The sequence below is a fragment of the Trachinotus anak genome, unplaced genomic scaffold, assembly GCF_046630095.1.
Source record: "Trachinotus anak isolate AG129_WGS33_773 ecotype Australia unplaced genomic scaffold, CSIRO_AGI_Tana_v1 ptg000008l, whole genome shotgun sequence".
Lineage (NCBI taxonomy): Eukaryota > Metazoa > Chordata > Actinopteri > Carangiformes > Carangidae > Trachinotus > Trachinotus anak.
The window spans coordinates 24,449,644-24,473,881 of NW_027273859.1; the positions used below are offsets into that span (position 1 = coordinate 24,449,644).

The 24,238-nt window shown below is 40.8% G+C and overlaps 1 protein-coding gene across 1 annotated transcript in view; it reads right to left on the bottom strand.

Moving 5' to 3' along the window:
* nos1 (nitric oxide synthase 1 (neuronal)) overlaps nucleotides 1–17,558 on the bottom strand; it is a 45,278-nt gene extending 27,720 nt beyond the window's left edge. Inside the window, exons 1-7 of the mRNA XM_071483698.1 lie at nucleotides 17,277–17,558; nucleotides 13,543–14,379; nucleotides 10,670–10,772; nucleotides 6,474–6,611; nucleotides 2,021–2,166; nucleotides 1,201–1,363; nucleotides 779–870 (exon numbers count right to left, since the gene is read on the bottom strand). Of these exons, the coding sequence (XP_071339799.1) occupies nucleotides 779–870; nucleotides 1,201–1,363; nucleotides 2,021–2,166; nucleotides 6,474–6,611; nucleotides 10,670–10,772; nucleotides 13,543–14,264 (1,364 nt within the window). The 5' untranslated portion in view covers nucleotides 14,265–14,379; nucleotides 17,277–17,558. The remainder of the gene's footprint in view (nucleotides 1–778; nucleotides 871–1,200; nucleotides 1,364–2,020; nucleotides 2,167–6,473; nucleotides 6,612–10,669; nucleotides 10,773–13,542; nucleotides 14,380–17,276) is intronic.
* Nucleotides 17,559–24,238: the final 6,680 nt, after the last annotated feature.

Below are 24,238 nucleotides of genomic sequence, written 5' to 3' on the forward strand. Positions count from 1 at the left end.
ATTTAACAATATTAGTTTGTTTTTTTTAATTGTATGATCCAAATTGGAAATAAAATCCTTGGAATCAAACATTTTACGTAATCTCTAAGTTGCTACAAATTTTCACTGAACTGCTGTCATAATATAATTTTCCCCATGAAATCCACCCCATAAAAACAGCTGACTCATAGTTGTCTTGTGTCATATCAGGAAACATATCGAAAACTATTGCGACATGTTGCAACATGCCATGTTGTTAATTTAAGCACCTGTATTTATTTATGCTAAAGCAAGCCAGACTGAGAGAGCCGCAGCCAGGATGTTGTGCTGGCTCTTATCAACATGTGTATCCGAGCGGTCCCTCCGAAGGCCAGACTAAGTGTAGTAATGAGTCAGAAGCTATCCATCATCCAAGAAGTAAATATGAGGTGTCACATGTGATTAGGACTTGGCAGAGAGTAAGCGGGAGCTGTGCAGGTCTGACAAATGACTGCTTGTTAGCGAGGTCTGCCGGCGCACCAACAGGCCAATGATTGGTGCCGAGACACTGACAGATAGACAGGCAGCGGATAGTGTCAGATACAGTGTGAAGAGACAGAGCGCACACTGACAGATGGGACAGTGGGTCAAGTCGGGGTAGTCAGAGATGGAGAAGGGTGATGAGAAACATGTAGCGACAGATGGGAAGAGGACCAAGTGTGGTAGGAGGAACACAGGCTGAGTCGAACAAAAGGAAAGAACAGACAACAAAAGGAAACAAGACTTGGGTACAGAGTCAGGCGTTGTGTTTATTTTTTACCTCAGGTTGCCTTTGTTGGTGGCGTACTTGATGTGGTTACAGATGTAGTTGTACATTCCATGAGCTGTTGTGCAGTCTCTAGCATCAAAAACCTGGAAAGCAAATATAAAAAACAATAAATCAGAGCCAGGCTTATGCACAGTAAGAGTTTTAAATATATAAATAATATGCTATTGTTTTTGGATTTGCTATGTATGTTGTTACTTACAACATACATAGTCACGTAACATGTATGCATGTTACGTGACTGTAACACCAAAACAAGTGACTGAAGCAACAGCCAGCTTTTTACTATTTCTTTTGGATATTATGCAAAAGTGGAAATGTTAGTAGAAACGCACAACTAACCACATTCAGTGTCAAACTGTCAAAAACAGCAGAAACAGTAGCGCTGATATGATTATAAGCATACTGTACATTACCTGTAGTTTAGACCACTGGATCCTCCCAACACATCGCGCAGCATTCCTCCAGGCATGCTTGGCTCCATAAATCAATTCAGTGTCCTTCAGCTGGTATGTTCCCGAAGCTTCGATTTCCTTGGTGACCTCCTCCAGCCTGTCCACATGGGCCTTTGAGCCAAACCTGTGTGCAGGATGTAGGAAGGTGCAGAAGTGCTAGTGAGTAAGAGAACATGTGTTTACATGCCACTTAAAGGTTCCTATGTGGACACATTGAGGGCACTTGACAGGTGTATCAAGTACAAAAATAAATGAAGTCAAGAAAATATAAATAAACAATTAACAATAAACAATTAATAAATAAATGATCTTTTTTTTTTTTTTAAACCCACAGCTGTACACATTTCTATGGCTGATAACAGTATAGCTAGCTGCTATTTACACATGTGAAAATAGCTGATAACAGTATAGCTAGCTGCTATTTACACAGGTGCTATTTACACAGGTGTAAATAGCTGATAACAGTACAGCTAGCTTGCATAGTTGTAAATAACTGCTGCATCTTGTTTGGGTGTACAGGTTGTTTGAAAAGTCAAAATGACTGTTATAAGAAAATAATGACTTTAGACTTAAAGTCTGGTCAGAGCAAAAGTTAGCTAACTGTCCATCTTTACATGATAATTAGCAAACACTGGGATAACAAGCTAAGAAGGCTAACCAAGCTAATGCTAATGAGCCAAGTTCAGCTAGCTAGCATTAGCTGCAAACACATGTAGCTTTATGTGGTCTCACCCTGTGAGGTTTGAGTCTTCACACTAAACTATTACCGGCCTGAGCTAACCTTTTGATGGAGGTGTAGTACTGGTCTATGAAGTCTGTGGCCAGTGGAAGGAGCTCCTCTTTGGGTCTGATCTCGTCTGGTTTGTGAACATGCTGGTTGGGCATCATCACGGAGCCGATGCACACATTTTCAGTGCAGATTGGCATCTGAATAGACAAATAAGATGACAGATTAATGAGACTTTTTCAGGGATGAATTCTGCTTGTTGATTTTTCGTCAGTGCCGAGATATGACTGAAGAGCCAGGTTATGAAGGCATATGGTAAACGTCTCTGGTAGTATATCTGCAAATATCCACAAAATTTACTCGCCAGTAATGAGCAGCACTAACAGAAGCTGTCACTGCATCTAAAAATAACAAAGAGGTATTAATTGAGTTTATTTTACTACTATTTTTCTACTTTGGCCTTTAGGATTGCGTTCAATCACAAGAGACAGTTATTGCATCCATGTCTGTCCTGTGCTATGCAAAATGAGAACCCATGACATCCTCTTAGTTTACAGAAGACATGGCTATCACATTACTTTCTTTCTTTAATCATTTTAGATTAACTAGGTCCTGCTTGATATGAGGCAGATACAGGAAGTGACTGAATTATACTTTATGCGAATCATAATAGGTAAAATAAAAAGACCCCTTCCAATCCAACCTCCTTCTCTTTTAAGTTCAGCTGTTGTGTGACCCTAAATCAGTACACCTCTTTTGACTTTGGAAAGAAGGTCCTAACACACACAACACACAACAACAGGTGCAAACCCTGTTTAAAAGTATATTTACCCTTATACTTTCTTGCTAAAGAACCGTATTAAACGCCAAATTAAGAGCTACTCTTAAGTCAGAGATTTCCCATTGTGTAAACATCATCTTCACCACTTATCCCAGGGTAAAACACAAAATTGTGTGAAATATAAATTAAATAAAGGAGAAAAGAAAAATTGTATCTCAGTATTCAAGGCCAACAGGTCATTGGTAAATAACATCCATCAGCACTGAAAGGTTTTTAAATTTTCCAACTCCACTTCCAGTTGTATCATGTCCCACTTGATTTAAGTTTTTTTTAATAAGCTCCAGACTCTGAATGCATACAAAGGATCATAGCTGTCTTACAATTTCTTTCATTTATGGCTCACACATGGCTGGCCCAAATATTAATGAATGAGTAAGACAGTGAGTCATAGATTGGTATCCTTCCATTAAACTGAGACAGGAAGAAGAAGAAGAAGAGCGGGGAGGAAAGACAGAAAACAAGAAAACAGACAGGCGCAAAGAGAAAATCGCTCATAGCTGGGGGCAACTTTGTATGGTCAGTTTAATATGATTAGAGTTGAAGTCCGCTGTCACTTTAGTTTGTCGTAAATGCCTTCATCAGCTTCGAAAGATCGAGTGAGAGAGCAAGAGCGGGCGACAGAAACGATAGCGGAGGCGTGCAGTCAAAGAGGAAATTTGACAATGACCCCGACGCTGCTAAAACTGGCTTGTTACACTGAGCCACCCACTTGCACTGTCCAAACACACGGCGCGAACCGGCAGTCTGTCCAAAATAAACTTCCCTTCGTGCTCTCTCCGACAAATCCAGCCCTCGCTCGACAAAAACAAAGAGGAAAAACAGCTGGTGAACAAGACAATAAATACAGCATCATAGCCAGGCAACACAGGGGGAAAATGGGAAGGGAAATTGAGTGAGAATCTATGAAAGTGCTCAAGCAAACATAGATAAAAACAAAAAAGGGAAAAAAGCTAAGAAAAGAAAATTGACAACAAGAGAGAACAACAAAGATGGGACAGAAAAACAAGAAGAGTAAGAGGTGACGGAGTAAAAAGGGGGAAATGGAGGAGTAGAGTGGGGAGCGTTAAAAATAAAACAAAGGAATCACTCGTGCTCCAGCACGTCCGCTCATCATACTGCTCTGGGCATTCATGCCATCCAGCTGTCCTTTTCGAAGAAGACGGATCATCCTCGAATAAAGCAGCGTCTGTAATATATAATAAATCTGAAGATGCCATTACAGGCCATTCATTGGGATGCACACAACAGCCTGTCCGATAAGTCACCAAAGTAATTAGGCTGCTGTTTGCTGTTTATGAATGGCTGCAGTGTTTTGGGGGGTGAATGCTCAAACAGCAGAGCTCACCTTGTTTGGTAGACTGGATTACTAACTAGAAGAAGAAACTTTACCTGCATAATAAAATGGGAATGGATGGACACAGCAGTTGATAAATGAATAGGGATTAAAATGTATCACATAGATACAATTCTTTGCAAAGTTTTTTCATGTATCTGAGGCTTTTGTTGGAGTTTCATCCTCAAACACAAGTTTGTTGAAATGACTTCGCTTTAGCCACCAAGGGAAAATCCACAGAATTAGTTGTGTACACAAAAATGACATATGTTCATGTTAGAGGCAAAACCCTGTAGCAGCTACAATACAATACTACAATAGCAGCTAATTATAACAGTTGTCCATCGAGAGCAAAGGAGGAAGTACTGTGACATTATTACAGAGCCAGAAAGCCCACACGCGGAGGCAGTCACGGTGGATGGATGGGTCAACAAAACAATGGACGTCTTCTTTATCATCTTCAATAATGACATCAGATCAGAAAACACATATGAGTTGTTCTTGTTATATGTAACTATTATCTCTTGATAACGGCCGCTTGCCAAGAGCTTCAGCCTTTATCGCGTTTACAAGATAAATATTGGATTACGCCCTTTGAACAGTGCTTTGTCTTCCTCCTCTCATGTTGGACTGAGGGAAGACTCATTATTGCAAAGTAGTATTACGAGACAATATAGTCCCAGAGATAGCTGGTTAGCTTGCTAACTTCAGTAGAAGAAAGAAGTGATACAAACAGAAACAAGAGTAAAAACTGGCCGCTGACGCTGAACTCACAACGTTTTGTCTAGACTAGTAAGTAAACAGCTGCTCATGCTAGCATTGGCTAGTGTATTGTATTATTATAGTGAAAGCAAAACCTTACATATAGCATCTTTAAATGGCCATGTGAGTCACTGCATGACCAACCACACAGTATTTCAGCAAGCTGTTGCTTTTTTTCCCCTGAAGGTTATCTCCCTGCCCCCAGATTTCTGGCTAAATAGTAATGAGCTGAATCACCAGCAGTTCAGGCAAGAGCTCTGTAATGTATGAACAGTTAGTGAGAAGCAGAGAAAAGGCACGCCACGCTGTGCTATTATTCCTCAGTCTACTTGACTTGCAAATTATGTGTTGGTTGGTCCGCAGGCTAAATGTTTGTTCAGTCAGCCAAGACACTGTATTTGATGTTCATCAGTGCCTTTAAGATACTGTTGAAGGCAGAGATAATCTGTCACCTTTTTCAGTTGACCTACAGTATGAAAGCTCTGCATGTCTGTGACTTTATGCATACACAGGGCTTCTGCATGTCTGATTAGTATGTGACATCATGGTAGCTTACAATCTGGCATCGTGTTAACTCTTTTATAATGTGACAGTAAATTAACCAGCTGAAACTATTGATGCACTTGTTGTATTTGTTAAATCTAAAAAAATCTATAAAAAACAATAGAAACCCTCTGTATTGTAATATAATTCAGTAGCTACAGCAGTGCTGTAATAAATGCTCTCTTTGTGGGGCTTATTATCTTCAATTGCTGTTGATATGTGTAAACATACTGATACATAAAGATACTGGTCTTTTTTCAGGTTGTTGTTTTTGGTCTTGTTGGACTGAACTGCATTTTATCACCAAACATGTCCTCTGTATATCTTATGCGAGTGAAGCAAATAAAATATTTGATAAACCTTTGAATTGAAAGCACAAACTCAAAACTTCAAAATTGAATCAACTAGAGCCAAAACTTTGAAACTTTAAATTATTACCAACAAACTATATCAATCTTGAGAAACAAATAATAATTTGAATGATTTTTCAATTGTCAATGCCAAACCTCTATATTGTTTTAGCTTCTCAGTTGTGGGGATTTGCTGCTTTTCCTTTACCTATGTGATAGTAAATCAAATACTTTGGGCTGTTGGTGGAAAAAAAACATTTGAAGATGTGATGTTGGATTTGAGGAAATTGTGATTATGAGAAACTGTAATCTTTTACTATTGTTTGACATTTAATGGAGCAACCAAAAGAATTTTAAACAAAGTCATTTTTCCTGCAGGGCTGATGTATTGCATTTCATTACAATTGCATTAGTGTTTCTATTTTTCTGTTCACTTGGTGCCAATAGATTAAATCTGCCTCAATTTAGTGTGTGAGGGCACAGGGACACAATAGCACCTTTGAGCCTTCATTCAGATTCAACAATGGCACAGAGACCCCGGCTATTCAAGGATGACTTCAATCATGATATCGAAATCTTTCTCATCCTCGACAGGATGGTTGCCTCGGCAATAAATGTAAATGCTACAGGAGATTGCTTTATTTAACCTTTAATTGGACTGATTTCCATACGCCTTACCTTGCTGGAGCTGTGGTGGAGCGTGTCGCTGTAGACGGTTCCAGTCTCCCAGTTCTTGATCTTTATGAAGCGGGGGCATTTGGAGGGACTGCCGTTCTGCAATGTCTTGGTAGGTGAGGTTATGCCCTGTTCCAGGGGCTGGAAAGAGCACACAGACATGTACGCATGAATCATTACTTCATGCCTTAGTACTATATCCGGCTAATACATTCTGACCTCGGAGACACCTTTGGCGCAAGCTGGATAAGTTGCTTATGCCTGGGAGTCATACTGAGGTAAGCTGAAAAGTGACGCAGCCCTCCCACTGCGGGGGAGTGGATTTGAGTGCGAAAATTGGATGTTGATTTAAGATGGGACTAACATGAATAATATCTGGAAGCATTTCTTAGCAGGACTCTTACAGCCAAAGAGCTTCCTCTGTGGACTTCCAGGTCTTTCTTCTCAAGGAAAATCAGTTTGTTATTGTGCTTAAGCCTCAATCACAAAGACTTATGCACAGAAACCATTTTGACATTCTCCCTCTTCTACCATTGCTGTTTTATTTCCCACTCCACAATAAAGGCAATCAACATTTAACAGCAGGTTGATGGCAAGCTAACTCTTGGCTCACTGGGTTTCCCAATATTGTAGCTATTGACTGATGAATGCCTGCAATTTAACCCCAAAGCCAACTGTATGCGTTCCCAGAGAAAGGCACAGAGTGATTGCCAAACAGGAGTAATCAATCCAACACCTTGGAAGTTCTTTCATCATCTCGTGCTGCATTGTTAATCGTACAGTGGAGCAGATTCTGAACAATAGTGGCACAATTATTGTGCTCACCGGGGAGATGAATGCCAGCAGCTTCAAATCGGTTGGATCTCATTGTCATTTCGTGTCTTCTCATACAGAAGAGAGGAATGAGGCGGTTTGAATCGAATTTCATTTTGCACACACCGAGAGTAAAGAGCTTAGGTCCTGTGTGTTCATGCTCCAACAGCAGTAGCCCCCACTGTGCAGTTCAGATATGACACATTGTTATCACTGAGGTCGTGGACAGGAAATAAAGATCACTGTAGCGTAAAGTGACTCTCAGTTGAAGAGGCAAAAAAAAGTCAGACGCAGAGGACTAAGGCTTGTTGACATAAGAAAAGCAGAGCATTTGTGCATTATTTGAATATTTGTCGCTCACTGACCGGAAGGTATAGCTTTGGCATTTACATTTAAGAAAGTAATTTCTATTAATGCCACTTGCAGGTTTCAGAGACAGCCTGTTTATATGTGAACAACCTGTAAATGTCAGTTTACTTATTCTTTATTTAGACATGTGTCCTGATGTAAATTTGAAATGTCAGAGTCACTATGGAAGGACAGATGCCTTTTTTTGCCCCCTAAAATGTTTATTGAGATCGAGGTCAGCTAATGAATGTCCAATTGACCTTTTGCTAAACATGAACATGATGTTACTTCGTAGTTTGGGGAGCGTCCCAGTACATATTAGATTTTTCACATATTTTTTAGGATCAAGTGGGCTGAATCCCGGATGTAACTTTCAGTTGTATTGAATACTACAAACTGGGATCAGGATTAATCAATAAATAATAATAAAGTAACTTTATGTTGGTTATTGTTAAGAGAATCCCCATTAGCCTGCGCAGATGGAAAACATCCATGACCAGCACATCTACTATACAGTATTTTCCCATTGTGTGGAAACTGGTTTAGCATTACGGCTCTGCCCTGCTCTTTATTCAGTTTGGGGAAGTTTACTCGAGCAACCTCAGCCAATGTAAAAGTCTTGAAACAAAAAAGTCAACTGGACAGGGTTTTCAACCTAGTCATGGCTAACATTAGCTTAATTAGCTCGCTAGCTGGTAAAATCTGCCAGCAACCATTATCATTTCTGTCTGCAAAATCAATAGTCATCTGCTACAAATGCTCCTTCGAACTCAGTCTGAAATCAAGAAAAGAATTGAGAGTGGTAAATTTTCCACCATTAGCATGTCAGCTGTGTATATTACTGGTCAAAAGTTTTAGATCACCTCCATTTTTCCAGGCATTACTGATATTCACATATGGTAATATCTCTCACTCTGAAAATAAAGTGAATAACAAATAAACGATAAAGATTTTTTTTTAAATGATGATGGAATATTAAATCCTAAACTGAATCTAAATGTTGGACTCATTTTATTAGCTGTAGCTGTGGCTCCGCTAATCGGAAGTTCAGCAGTTTGATTCCCTGCTCTTTCTGTCTGCTGTCCTTGAGCAAGATACTGAACCTCAAATTGCCTCGATTTAACATTGGTATGGTAGAAAAGTATGTATGTATGTGCTGTATGAATGTGTGTGTGAATGGGTGAATGTGGCTTGTAATGTAAAGTGCTTTGAGTGGTCCATAAGACTAGAAAAGCTCTTGACCAACTAGTCTGTCTTCCACTGTTACCTGCTTTTGTCTCACCATTCTGTTAGCAACATACAGTGCTACCTGCTGCAGTCCAGTATTGTTGAAACAGCGCATCAGAGAGTCTGTTTTAATATCACTTTCCTCCCTCATGCTGTACATCAAGTATTACTGAAGAGAGCTGCTGGACCACCCACACTCTCAAAAATCGTATGAATCCCATCGTGCGTCAATCACTAGGCCTCAATGTCAAGAACAAGGTGTGGATGTAACAGAAGGGAGCAGCCATGGAGCTAGAAATGAAGATAATTGAAGCTAATCTGATGAAGATAATTTCATAATGGGGCGTAATCACCAAAGTCTTTCTGGTAAATGCAGTTATGCAGTAAAAGTTCCTCATTCACCCATCAATTAAAACTTTTGATGGGAAATGGAGATGATGCGCGCAAGACGGGGGGTAGATGGGAAGAAAGAAAACGAAGGAAATGAGACTGACAGTCTGAGAAATGTTATCCGTTAAATATTTATATGGTTTAGTCATGTTTTTTTTAACACAAGTGAATTTATGGTTTGACATTTGGCACCTTATTCAGTGATGATTAAGCCATAGCGTGTTAAAAAGGAGGCTCAGAGCATATTCTCTGCTTTCAATGGATCATCAAAAGTGGCGTCTTCAGAACTCACTGTCTGCTGGAATCTGACAGATCATTCTGCCACCTATCCTTTGCAACAGGCTTATTAAACATTAAATTATGCAGTAGCAGAAGCTCAAGCTGGAGGCACACAGAAAATCCTTCACCAAAGTCAGAACACTAATTTGCAGGCCATCGATGTGTCACTTTAAATCCTTGTATTTAATGGTACAAAAATTTCCTCCATGCTTTATTTAATATTTAACTTAGTCTATTAAATTAAAAATCTAGCAATGTGCCAACAGTATCTAGAAAAAAATAGAAAAACCTACTGCAGGCATTTTTTACTTCCTTATTTAACTTCTCAAACACACCTTCTAACCAGCACATAGGCAAACAAGCTTCTTCAGACTGAACACACACTACCAGGAAAGATGGCTTCTTACCACCTCATACATACATATCCTCTAACTGCCCCCTCCCTGCCTCTTTCCCAAACACAATCTCACACACATATTCTCACCAGCATGTACATTAACACTCTCTTCTCTGCAGGTCTGAGGGGCTGGATCATTTCAAGAGGGGCCACATTTGATGCAGAGAGATGGATCAGCAGCTGCATGCATTCATTAGGCCTCCTGGAATCATTTCGCCCCATCCGGTGCCATTGATGGGGGCTCGAGTGACGTCACAAGTGGGTGGCTAACAGCGGACCATGTGCAGATTACGACATGATCCCTGTCACAGACACTCAGACCTGTAACCAGACCCTTCTGTGTAGAAGCCATAAGCTGGATTTAATGCTGCACCAGCTTGCAGCCGGAAGGATCTAATGCCTAGGTGATGGGATCTTAAGCAAAGGCTTTATCACTATGTGCAAAGAAGCAACACAGATGTGCGTGCTTGGTTTCTGAGAGCATGGAATGGGCCAATAGTGTGGATTATTGTACAAGTCTAAAAGAGCCAGACAGACGAAGGCAGCCATGGATGCACATGCATTACACAGCTACAGAGATTCACTTAGCAAGCCTGCTCATGAACACTTGGAAAAAAAAACACAGAAAAGGGCAAAGGATTTTCAGGTTATTGATCTGGTGGGGGAGAAATGCACAAACTTATTCTCAAACATGATCTTTCTCGCTTTAAATTATTTCAAGGGTTGAGCATTTGTTTCATTTTACCTTGTCACTGTCAGTGTTGTTGTGCACCACCGGCATGTTTTCCAGCATTCTGTCGTTATCTGACACCAGCTGGGGAGACGTGCCATTTCCCACGCCGAGGTCCCTAGAAGTCAGACACAATTTTCTGTCAGGTGTGTGAGCTCACATCTGGTGCAAAACAAATCTTTCATTTCACTTTAAAATCCCATCCAAACCACGCACACACATGCACAAACATGCAAAGACACAAAGATAGTAAACAAGCATCATACCTTCCTCCTTTGCAAATAAATAAAACATAAGACTTGTACACCTTCCAAAATGCTGTTAAATCAGAAATCCCTGCACGATTTCTAAAGGCTCTGCACACCCACATGGGTGTTTTCTCTGTTCAGGACTTGGTGGGTGGGTAGACGGAGCTTGGCTGACGTCTATCAGGCTCTCCTGTGTTATATTTTAGCACCTGTTGCTGTGCTGCAGAGGGACAACTTGCTCCTACGTGTGGGTCAGCTTCAGCAATTTGTCACCACAGCTCTGTTCTCAACTTTTAAGAAGAAGTGGGAGTAAGTCACCAAAACTCTAAAGAAAACAACCCCTGTGAGTGACAAGGGGGGAGACAGGGATTTAAAAGTTAATTGCAAAAAGCATACTGACACTGCATGACTTGGATTGTTTAGTTTCTCTGCAAATAAGTGGAGAGAAAACATCTCTGCCTACATCTTCCTTGTTCATGCAGGAAATTAAAACTATATTTAGGTTTCTCATTTCAAGCTCATTCTTCGTGCATTTAGACTCGTAAGAGCACTGATTTAGTTCAGGCTTATTTGGGCATTTAAAAAGATATATGGCTACACAGACATGTGTAATGTGAATCAAGATGACAAACTGCATTTCTTTGAGGAAAAAAAATCAGTTCACTGTGCAAACAGCTGCCATTCACCCCCCTGAAGAAAAAAAGACCAGGATATGAACAGTGAGAAATCTCACTCAACCATCCTGGGAGACTAAAGGGGGGAGGGGAGATCCTTGTGCTTCCGCTGTGGCAAACCACACGAGACATGAATAAATAAGGCAAACTCATCGGCGTGTGATTTCAAGTTTGCATTCCTCCAATCGAAAACGCCCACATATATCGCACCCCCCAACCCCCATCTCCAATCTTCCTCATGAGCACGTGTCCATGCTAGTTGTAAATTCTTACAGGCATCTCTTCTCCCTTCTTTCACACTCCCTGTCACACTGAATCTCTTTATTGCCACAATTTGTAAAAGCATATTCATCCCCACAAATCAGAGGAGGAGTTCAAACACGCAGAGACAACGTTGCGTGTGTCATTCATCATTAGTCTCTCCTCTGAAAACAAGCTATCTGCTAGCTATAATGTGCCATTCTATCCCAGGAAATAGTCATCGAGGAATAATTCGAGATGTGTTTTTGCACAAATATACCCATCCAAAAACAGATACTGTTGACTATTCTCTTAAAAAATAATAGCTTATACTCAGAACTCTTCAGAAGGTTTTCTTCCAAAGCTAATACAGAATCTAAAATTAAATTAGCTGACTCCTTCCTGGTGCTGACCAAATGTCAACATGTTTTATTATATAGATCTATAGGCTTAAAACCCCATTTATGGACAGGCAGATGGCCCCATTAAGAAACAAAACATTTTAGCAAGACCTCACTGTTCCTGCTTTGAGTTTTGTTTTGTTTATTTGTTAGCACACGTACCCCTAGAAAGCAATGAATCACTCAAAGTGTATTTATGAAAGAGAGGAGGATGTGCTTGGATTGGTCAAGAATGAGATATTGATTCAAAGAGACTGCAGCCTCAATTTGATTTCAATTGGTCGTGGGAGGACAATAGCAGATAACTGAGACGCCAATATCAACAGTACACTGTGCAGACCATTTAGACAGAGTTGGAGATGGAGTATTGGCTCAGACTGAGAAAAACTGGTTCAGCATTTGTGAGTTTTCTTCACTAAGAGTTAGGAGGGAGACATTAAATGTACAGCATAGTTGCCAACTTCACACTTCTCAACTACCTGCTTGCAGAATCACTCCTGCATACGACCTTCATAACCAAGAGGGTCTGTTTGGAAGAAGTCCTGCTCTCTTGCAAGCCGATGAAGGATCGTCTAATGACAGGTTTGTGACAAGCTTTGCAATGCAGTATTCAAATCAGGGTCCATCATTTCACACTGATGTGAACTGACACAAATACTAATGAAGCAAATGCATCTGTCTGTGCTAAAATAGCTATATCTGAACCGAAGCAAAACCTCCTCAAATTTATGCAGATCACAATGACGTTCTCATATATTCTAATCCTTTTCAGTCAATGTTGAAACTTTCTGTTGCGGAAAAATAAGCTAAATAAAATGAAAGAATACAGGAAGTTTTGTTTAAAGTTTGGGAAAGTGTCAAAAGGTAAGTGTGTTGTTTACATGAACTTACGTAAAGCACTTATTCCAGGAAAGTAAGAATAGCAAGTGAAATGGTCATGACGCACGTTGTAAGCAATGTCATTTGGACTGAGGGTTGTTGGAGACCAGCAGGCAACCAGCAATTACTCTGCTCTGTACACTGAGTTATATTACATATACACTGAATGAGTGAATAAGAGAGTCTGTAAAAGCTATTGCAACACAGCTGATTAAGGGAGTTTAGGGACTGCAGTGTGGCTAATTCAGGAGGTGGACTTTCTTTCAATCAGAGAACCTGCTGCAAGCTCTTGTATCAGCCAGTCACCACCTTGTTGAAGTATCCTTGACCTAAATCCTGACTCTAATTGTACCTGGGCTCTAACACTAACCTGCACTCTGAAAGGGAATAAGCACAAAGACACTTTAGCTAAGGAATCAATAAGGCAGTATCACATCACAAATTACCAGGCCACTTGAATCTCAGCGTCCCTTCTCCCGGCATTCCTCTGGCCCTCGCCATTGATCTCCTTTTTGCTGTTTTTGATGAGGCGCAGCACTGGTTCGATCTCCTTCAGCAGCTCATTGTTCTCCTCCAGCCCGTTGTACAAGAGAGCTCCACGGCCCCCATCCCTCATCAGCAGGGGGTCCTGGGCCTGAACGCCTCCCCTCTGCAGCAGGGACTGAGTGATGGACGGCGAGGACAGGTTCTCTATAGCCCTAAGCTGCGGCTCCTTGTTGACCTGCTGCTGCTGCCCGGGGCTGAATGGACTGAGAGGGGAGCAGTGCTCATAGGACTTTGAGGGTGGGAAGGCGGGGCGCGTGACCCTCACTGTGCGCTGGCGTCCATCTCCAGACAGGGTGGTCTCAAGGTGGGTGGTGAAGCCCTCGGGCCCACGGAGGATGAGCACGGCGTGGCTCTCAGGTGACACATTCTTCAGCGTCTCCAGGGCCCGTTCGTAGGACAGGTCCACCAGGGGCTTGTTGTTGACAGCCAAGACGATGTCGCCCACCTGCACCAGGCCGCACTCCTCCGCTGCACCCCCACGGATCAGGTCCGACACGATCACAGGTGGTTTGGACACCCTCTGCTTCACCAGGAAACCCAGACCACCAACCTTCCTCTTGAAAAGACGCACTGAGATGATGTTGGGCTGCAGCTGGCACACTGTAGGCTCTGACTCCTGCATGTTGCCTGTGTAGGATTGTGTGTGTGTGTGTGTGTGTGTGTGTGTGTGTGTGTGTGTGTGTGTGTGTGTGTGTGTGTGCTTGCGTGTTAGTATATGTGTGTTCCCAGGGATATTTCTGAAAAGCAAAAGAAGGAGGAGGGGAAACAGAAGTTTTATTAGTTAGAGATTACCTTGACTCGACTAAATGTCAGTCAAAGAGGATATGAATCATTAAAGTAGGAGATGATATTATCCAACAGAGCAAACATGCCGGCACCTTTGCTTTACAGTGACATAACACTGTATTAATGTGTACTGTTTCAAGGGCAAATATTTACTTAGCCTCCATACATGAAACGATTCCTGATCCACTGCACTTTGTTTTCGCCAAGTTTGAAAAGTACCTATTTACTAAAGTACATAGCAAAACTTTATGGTACTTCATATGGTATTTTATTCCACAACATGTCAAAGGGAAATATTGTACTTTTAACTCTGCTACTTTTTTTTTATTCTATAGTTGCATCACATTAAGATTAAGATTAAGAGAAGAAGAGAGAAAAAAAAAAGATCATTTTATTTATAATGCAATCTCTTTATGTATGATGCATTATTGATGCAAGGAGCAATAATTAAAATGTGTTTGGTTTTTTTTTTTGCACTGCTCTCCTCTAATTTTACATTTGATACTTTAGGTATAATTTGCTGGCTTTGGTTTAGAACTGTTAACATAATGCAGTTTGTTTACATGGTGGGACATTTGACTAAAGGATTTAGTTTAGAAACTTTGAAATCGCCAACTTTATCTATGTTGTGCAGAAAGACAGAAGTGCCAGACGCTGCGTTTATTGCCAGGAATGTTACTTTTGAACACTTTTTTTTTTTTAGGTAACTGCCACCACTTCAGCCTCTCACCCTCTTCTTCTGTTAATGCAACCACATACAACATACACACATAATCACAACTGAACTGACCGACCACGGCCCCAGTTTCCTATCAGCTGCTCTTTGACCGTGGCGTCGCCTGGAATGTACATTAATGTCGTATTATTACGTCGGGACGGATTCAGCACCAAGGTCAGCGCTTCACCTCTCCACCGGCCTCTGCTCGGCTCCTGCTGCCACAGCTCCACCTCTGCTTATTGTTGCTCCTCTGAAACAGTTCAGCGAGTCTTTCTGAACTCTGCCCTGCAGCAGCCAGGAATCGCAGGGAATGCCCTTGAACATATGATGTCCCTACGATGGGAAAAAAAAAAAAAATCTGCAGAGTCCCAGTAAGTGAGACTGTCACACGGGAAATGTTCATATAGGCTATTGTTGCTCTGGCCACAGGTATTAAAGTCTTACAGTTCCACCCACTCAACTCCACATCCACTGACACTTTGCACTTTGCATTTGCATTCCCGTGAGTCAGGTCAGCCAAGTCCTCAGTTCACGGCTTTAGGAGAAAGTGGCGCCTGTTCATAAATATTGACTCAAGTGTCCTGGGGCGCACGAATAACTCAAATGGGCGGCCCTTTAATCCTCACCCTCTGTAGCTGCACCCCGCTAAGATAAGAAAGGATCAATAACGGATGTGACTATTGATGACAATGTGCTCTGAATATGAAGATTCATATCTTTTTTAGCAGGTCTGCAGGTTTGGGTATCGGATACTTCGCTATTATATTGTTATGGATATTAACTGCAACGCTATGTGCCAAAGCACAGATTAACCAACTGCTTTTACACCATTTCCCATCTGATTCAAAGCTAAATGAACGCTTTAGATTCACAGATGTTTTTATACATTATTATACATTTCTACATTAGCAAATTACCCGTCAGTCTTTTCTCAGGTAACATCATCATCTACAGTCATAATTTGGTGTTAATTATATAACTAACTTCTTTTCTTACTAGTTTTCTGCTGTCTGTCAAAACATTTCATTTGCATTCAAAACATCTTTTTTAAGTGGTCCTCTGGAGGTAAAAAAAAAAAAACAAGATCTATTGTATTGTAAGGTATTTTTGTGGCCATGGCTTATAGAGGGGCCCTGTGTCAGATTATAGCTTTAACAGCTTTATTGTTGTGGTTTTGTGGTCACACATGGTGAATTAAGTTAACTGGGGGCAAAGTCGTATTATTCCAGCTGGTTGGCGTTCCTACCTCAGGTACGTGTCTCTGTGTGCCCTTCAGTGAACAGGAACTTAGAGGGTACAGGTACATACACAGTGCACATGACGTATCATGTGGAGGTGACAGTAGAGGTTAAACAGCATTTTTTAGTAGTGTTCATTTATGGCTGGTATCACCATCACTCAGCACGCAACAGCAACACAACAAACACATTCCATATCACCACCACCAACACGGTCAGAGACTGCACTGATCATCCAAATGGTGACAGATTTCCACAATAACTTCTGACTGTAAGAACGAAAGATCCCGCCCCCCCCCCCCCCCCCCCCGATTTCTGTTGTCGAGAGAAGTCCAAACACAAAATAAGCAGCTGCAGAATTGCGTGTTGCTACTAAGAGAAAAGCAGTTGCCAACCTTCACAAAAGAGGATAGATTTACGCCAAAATACAAAGAAAACAGACTGAGATTATTTCAGTTTCATTTGTCTGCACAGCGAACCTTTGTGACTTTAACAAACATAGAGGGATAACTAATTAAAATGTGGAGTTTGGTGTTATTTTGCGCTGATCTCCTCACAAGCATCAGTGCAATCGGCAGAAATGCACAAGATGTTCCCACCGAGCCTGCAATGAAAGGCTTTTTTCCAGAGCAACAAGTTCTGGCGACACTTTTTTTTGGGGTAAAATAACATAAATAACACTAAAGATAACAACAACATGAGCAAGGCCACAGGTTTGCACATTAGTTCAGGGACGCTCCATCCTGTCTCAACACTGGCTGCTCTGCATCCTCATCCACCGGCGGAATGCGCAGCCTTAATTTCCCACAGAAACAAAAGAGAAATTAAAAAAAAAAAAAAAAGAACCAAAAAAAAAAAAAAAAATCACGGGGAATTAAAAGCAACAACTCACCCCTGAGAACACAAGGTCGCTGTCGCAACGACCCGCTGCAGTGAACTTGGGATAAAACTCCTGCGCTCCCGCGTCTCCTCTTCAGCAGCGGCTCCTCAGCAGCGGCTCTCTCATCCAAAAACGTCTCCAAGTCGCAGCGACGCGCTCTGCCCCTCTAGAGATGAGGCATGCTTGTGCCTTTCCGCGCACCGGGGCGCCTTATAAATACAGAGCAGCGGGAGACACTGTGACGAGCTGGAGGGAGAGCCGTGCGCGGGCATTTAAATGAACTGTAGGTGGGTTTTAGTTATGTCGGCTTTCGTCATCACTCAGCATGCAACAGCCGACTCTTCCTCGCATCCACACTCCTCCTCTGAGCCCACGGCAGGCCTTCAGATGGAGGGAGAGGGAAAGGCAAGGTGTGTCCCTGCCACGGCGCGCAGGCTTGTAGTTGAAGTTTTGACTGGCAATGCAACTTAAAAAAGAAAAAGAAAGAGAGAAACCCCTCTTCGTTGCTGTTGCACCTCTTTTACAGCGCCACTTGCATCACGATCACACACCATGGAGCTTTGACATTACTTTAATCAGATGAATCCATTACTTTTGCAACATTCCTGTCGCTTAGCATGAAGATAAATGAGCATCACAAGACCCTGAAGCGTCAATGCAGAGATGCTCAACACAAACTGCCAGCCTTTTTAGAGATTTAATTACATTTTTGTATTTAGCCTTCATCTTATCCAAGATTTCCATTGAGATTAAAATCTTTTTTCAAAAGTCCAAGCACAGACATAAATCAGTTTATAAAAGAAACCAATCTTATGCGGGTCTTAACTAGGTTTTTGAATTGTGACCTGGTCTGATCCCTTTTAAATAATTATGCAGGGAACATCAAATAGCCTAGAAGTGCTAAATAGCTCTTGAACTCAACCCAAGTGTATGCAAATAACAGGAGCAGGTCATGTTGGGTTCTCCCAGACTTTCAAAAGATGCAGTGGCACCGATAAGAAGGAAGTATATGAAGTAAATGACAAAGAAATTATAAATAAAACTGAACCAGTTACAACAGGTGAGAGAGGGGGGAGTGAGAACCAGCCAGACACCCACATAAAATCAAATGGATACAAACTCATCTTATCCTCATCTTTCAACTGCAATTTTTTTTTCTGAATAAAACCATAGTTTCAGAATTACGAAGTTAAAAAGCCCAAGTTGTTCACTTTAAATTACTGTGAAGCTCAGTGCAACACTTAACAGACCTGATCAGCCTGTTCTGTGTGTCTGTCTGACTTTTCAGGTGAATCTTATCTCTGTGCCAGAAAAGACAGCTGATTCACCAGCCGCCTCCGAGTGTAGGACATTCAGACATCTGCATGGTGACAAGCAATTGGCAAGAGCCTTGGCCATTGTTGTCTTTATAATGTGATTTTAGGCTACACCTTTAGGGCAGATTGGTGGCTACAAGACGGGCTGTGGCTCATTTGTTAGCATGCTAATGTTTTTGTTCGCTCTGTGTTTTGAAACTTTGATGGTTTTTTTTCTCATCTCACTCTCACTGCTTTTTGGAAGAGGAGCTGGCCCATGTTAAGACTATTGAAGGAGTCAGTGAAAGTGACTCTGTGGCAACAGTCGCCGTCATTGTTGCAAGCTACTTATAAAAACGGTAAAGGGAATCAATAACTTTGGTCTATGAAGATCTTCTTTATTGTTTTATTTCATAATTTTACACAAAATAAAGACTCAATCTCCCAGTTGTCATCATCAGTGTTATTTAAATATCATGTCTGTCATATTTATATTCTTGTTTTTCACCTGTCAACATTAGTTCATGGTATTTGAAATATGTAATTGCTTCTCACATGTGACCTATGCATTTACAACCTGAGCTCTTTGTGTCTCTTATAATTTAAAATACATTTTATCCTGATGTGTGTCATGTGCAGCCATCTCTATGATTGATTATGAGAGATAATGAAGTTAGAGTTTAATCAATGGTGTAACTGGTCTAATAGACAACTCACTTTAAAGTAAAAGTAAGTTTTTAAAATAAGTACATAATTTCCCTCATAATTTGGTCGTAACACACTGATGGCATATGATGAAATTGTTTTCTCAGTCTGATCAGCAATGACAGAGAATTATAGTTTATTTAACAGATAATTATTATCTCACGGTACAAAGCAAGTATCACTCTTTCAATCTTCATTCAGGCATCAAACTAATGTTCTACTACTGTTATAGAACTATTAGGAGTTGGACATATTGAGGTAAATAGCTGGTGGTGCTAATTCTCCAGTCATATGCCATTAAACTGATGAAAAACAGGATGCAGCAAGATGATGTATTGCACCAGGAAAACTTTAAATGATGGCAAACATGAAGGAAACATGACTTTTATGTTCATCTCATGTATTAAAGTGTGAAAAACATAAAGGTCTCCTCAGCGGTCCATATAGAGCTGAGGTTTTTGTCAGTTCAGTGGAATCTTGAGTAGCATTAAAAGCCACATGTTTCATGAATGTCATGCTTTATTTACTATGTCGGTTTCCATTGCACTCTGTCGCATTTCGCCATGTTTTGACGAGCATAAAAATGACTTTCTCAAATTTTCACTGAAGTTTCTTTTCATGTTTTTTTTTTAAACTGAAAACATGCCTAAAAATGGTGGATAAAACCACACTTACCGAGGGAGTGAGGGGATTAAGTGTCATGCTCAAGGGCACTTAGACCGGACACACGTAGCTGATGACAGATGCACCATTTCAGGAATCAAACACATGACCTTATGGCTGCAGAACACCTTGTGTAATCCCTGTACACTCAGCCTCCCTCTTGATGTAATCATGGTGAAAATTGTCTCAACTCTCCACCACTGTGTCTATGCCACTTTGTTATCCAAGTAATAACAAATGATGTCACACCAGACATTACAGCCCAGTTTCTCTGCATGTGACCGCTGACCGAGCCGCCCCCCCCCACTAATTTTTAAAGTTCTCCCCTGAATAGAAGAAAATAATGACCTCCATTTATCATATCACAACTAGTGAAGTCTTCCTCCATGTGTTTTCTCTGTCATCTTTCAGACGACACACATATATTTTAGGCAGCTATGGAGCCCGCTAGTGCAACTGCACTGACATGCTCAAAATTATTTCGCTGTACAGTTTGATTTAACTTGAAAGAGTTTTAAAGTATGCCTGACCTTTTTTCCGTGCATCCACTATCATTACTCAATGTGTCGACATGCGGACATAACAGAGCGCAGTTCCTGGATATCACACACATGCACGCACACGTACACTGAAGAGTAACATGGTTTAGGGAAAATAAAGACATTTCTCTGAATCCACTTTAAGGATGTATCATTGGACATGCACATGCACGCACACATTCATTCAGTGCACACACACCCACATTCCCTGGTCGGCCATGTCATTATGTCAATCACTTCCTGCTTGAGTGGTACCATCTGCCCTCTCATAAAGCCACACACCATGTGGATCACTGTGCAAAGCCCCTGCTTAGCCGTGTTACATCGCACATTGCTCAGAGTTAAGACTCCCCGGTTAAAATGACATTGGTTTCTTTTTATACATCTTCCTCTCTTCTTATTTTTCCTTCGCCTTTTTTCACATTAAGAGTTGTATTGCATGCATGTGTGTGCATTTGCGTATGTGTGTGTAGCTACAGGAGATGTTTTGTTTGCATGACTATATTTTTATGCCTGCATGAATACGGGTGCCAGTGATTTCCTCATCACACGTAATCCAGAACAACCATAATTCACATCACTTGCAAATCTTCAATTCAATCGTCTTCAATTCAGTCTTTTCCATGTGATGTTCTCCGTTCTATGAGCCTGTTGAACCAACAACCAGTCCTTTACCAGACTGAGAAATTATACAGTGGCACATTCACAGACAGAGGCGAGGATCTGTTACCATACATCTAGAGGAAGCACTGTTATTATCACAGCAGGAGTGCAGAATGTACATTGAATATAGGGTATGATGACTCGGTTTGGCAGACTGATGCGCATCAGTCACAGGCTATAGGTACAGGTGTGTCTTGCCTTGCCACCACAGTGTTTCCCATCTTACCATTTTCCAACATTTCTAAGACATCTAATTAATCATGTTTGGGACAAGGGCTCTATCTTTTGTTTCTATGGCAACTTTTAATGAAATATTTTTCCATTATGTTTCTGCTTCTTGTTGGATCCATTGAGAATAAAACTTGTCCACTCAACGAATATGTCATAAATCAAACATAATTGTTTACAAGCAACATTCGCAGTTTGATTGTATAGAGTCACTTTGCCATGATAATTGTGAAAACACTTGATCAACTGAAGGGTTGATAGATGATTAAAAACATGAAGTGAAATGATTGCATGTATGCCAAAGTGAATTATTACTGATTACATATATCTATCAATCTCATCATATAATTCTGTTTCTGTGCTTTCAAAATATTTCAGGTATTTGGATCAACTGTGACCAGATATTAGTGAAAGAGTAAACTAGTTTTTTTAAATATATTTTTTTGTAATTAAATACAGGAATGATGTTTCCAGACAAGTTGAGGCCTTCCTAAACTGGCTGACATGGAAGAAGTAACAGATTCATTCCTTACTTTTAGCCATGCAAGTGTCAAGTGTTAGTCGCTTAGTTGAGCCACAACTTTGGTCCAGAATGAAATATCTGAACATCTATTTAAATGCCATGGAATTATGTACAGACATTCATGGTTCTAAGAGGATAAATCGTAAGGACTTTGGTGATCCCCTGACCTTTCATTTAATGTGACCAGAAGGTTAAAGTCTTTACCAGCAAATATCACAATGTCTACTTTATGAATTGCCATGAAATGGGGGCAAGAGACATTCATGTTCCCAAGAGGATGAATGGTAATTGATGATACTCCTCTAGACATTTTGCCATTTTCTTCCTGATATTATCACTTTAGTCAAATCTGGTCGTATCAAAATTTTAGTCCAATACTTATGTTTATGATTAAATAGCTCCAAAACTAATTCCCATCAGCCTGAGCGGTACCTTGTGCTTACAGCTAATTAGGAAATGCTGAATGCTAAACAAAGACGGTGATTGTAGTAAAAATGACACCTACTCAGCATCAGTGTGTTAGCATAGCTATTGTGAAAATGTTAGCCAGCTGACATTAGCATTTAGCTCAAAGAACCACTGTGCCCATGTGTAGCCTCACAAAGCTACTAGCATGGCTGTAGAATCTCAGTCTTGCTTGCCTCTTTCATTTGAAAACTTGGTACCAGTCTCCATTGTTATGCAGATGATACGCTGGTCTACATCTCTATTTCACCTGATGATCTCCACCCTTTTGGCAATTCTGTTAAGTCTTACAATTATATCGGTAGAGGGACGGTTCAGCACTGTCTACGCTCTCAAAATACTACATCTCCAGCTGAGATCTGAGAGTTGGAGTTTTGTATACTCAATTTCATTACTGCATTGTATTGACATGCTCCTTCTCATCATACCAATGCGTGATCCTTTGCCAATTTCTCCCTCTGCTCCTATTTCTTCTCGTGCTTCTTCACCTTCTTGTGCCCCTTCTTCTCCTTATTTTCACACTGTGCTTCTTCCTCCTCTTCTAATCATACTTTTTCTTCCACTTGTGTTTCTCCTCATTCCTTCTGTGTGTCTTCTGCTGTCTTTCTCTCCTCATTATTTCATAGTCTTGGCTGTTTATTGTCATCTAGTTTTCAGCAAATTTGCTATTATTTTTATGTTTGACTTTTAACTTCTACGTACCTCTCTCTGCCAGTTTCTTTTTCTGCGAAACCAAAAGAACAAGGAGAAAACTTTAGACGACCATAATTAGCAAAGACTTTAAACAGAAAATGTCTGCCTTTTTTGATATATGACTACTCCTCAGCTTGTAAATGCAAGAGAAATCATGAGTTTATTCAATTTTTTCCATCCTTACCAGGTTTATAGCTTAAGGCTGATGTGCCTCACTCGCTCTATACTTTAGTTCTGTATGCTTATCAGCAATATATTGCATTACAAACCAAAGAGACTGAAACGACAGATGGCCTCTTTAATGTATAGTACATCTGCTTTTTAACCAATCCCATCATTTAGCCTTGAGCAGCTTTCCCCCAAACTGGCTATGTCCGAGAATAGTTCAAAGAGTGTAACAAATAGTGCACCTTCCCTAATGCTCTGCATCAATCTGGCTTGTACAAAAGGGGATAACTTCACCAACAAGACCAGATCAAAACCTAGTATGTGGCTGAACCGGCATACAATAACTGTGATGTCATCTGACAAAATCACCAGTTTTTTTGTTTGTTTCCTTAATTGCAGTCATAATAAGAGAGAAAGGAAAACTGGAGAAAGAGAAAGAGAAAGAAAAAGTGCTACACGCTAGACTCAAACCCATGCCAACAGGGCAGAAACTTAGCCCAAATGGCAATCATTCATTCAGGTGAGCTACCAAGGCAACCGCCCCAAGATAGACCATTTTATTTTGTTTTATTTCATCTCATTTTTATCCTTTATTTACTTCCAACTCTTCTCTAACTCCCTGTAACTTCATGTCTAACTCCCTGTATGAAGCCTTGTTACTGATGACTTCTCTCCCTCCCTCCCCCTCTCCAGCTGTTTGTGTGTCTTATTTTTAGTTATTCATCTTCCTCCTTTAATAATAATTATACATGTAATGAAAGTAATTTATTTGCCGTAATGGAGGCGAGGTTCAGTGTATTGTGTAAAAGCACTCCTCCGCTTCCCCGCAGCTCTCGAGCAGCCGGGAAATACCATCAGTCAGTCAGTTAGTCCGTCACATCAATGACATTCGCTATTATAGAGCTGGCCCCGCTGTTGAGGTCCACCCAAAAATGAGACTGAAAAAGAGTGGGTTAGTCCATTCTGACATTTAGGATTTAAGTTTCTGAAATCACACGGGAAAATATTGTACAGAGGATTTTCACAGTTTAA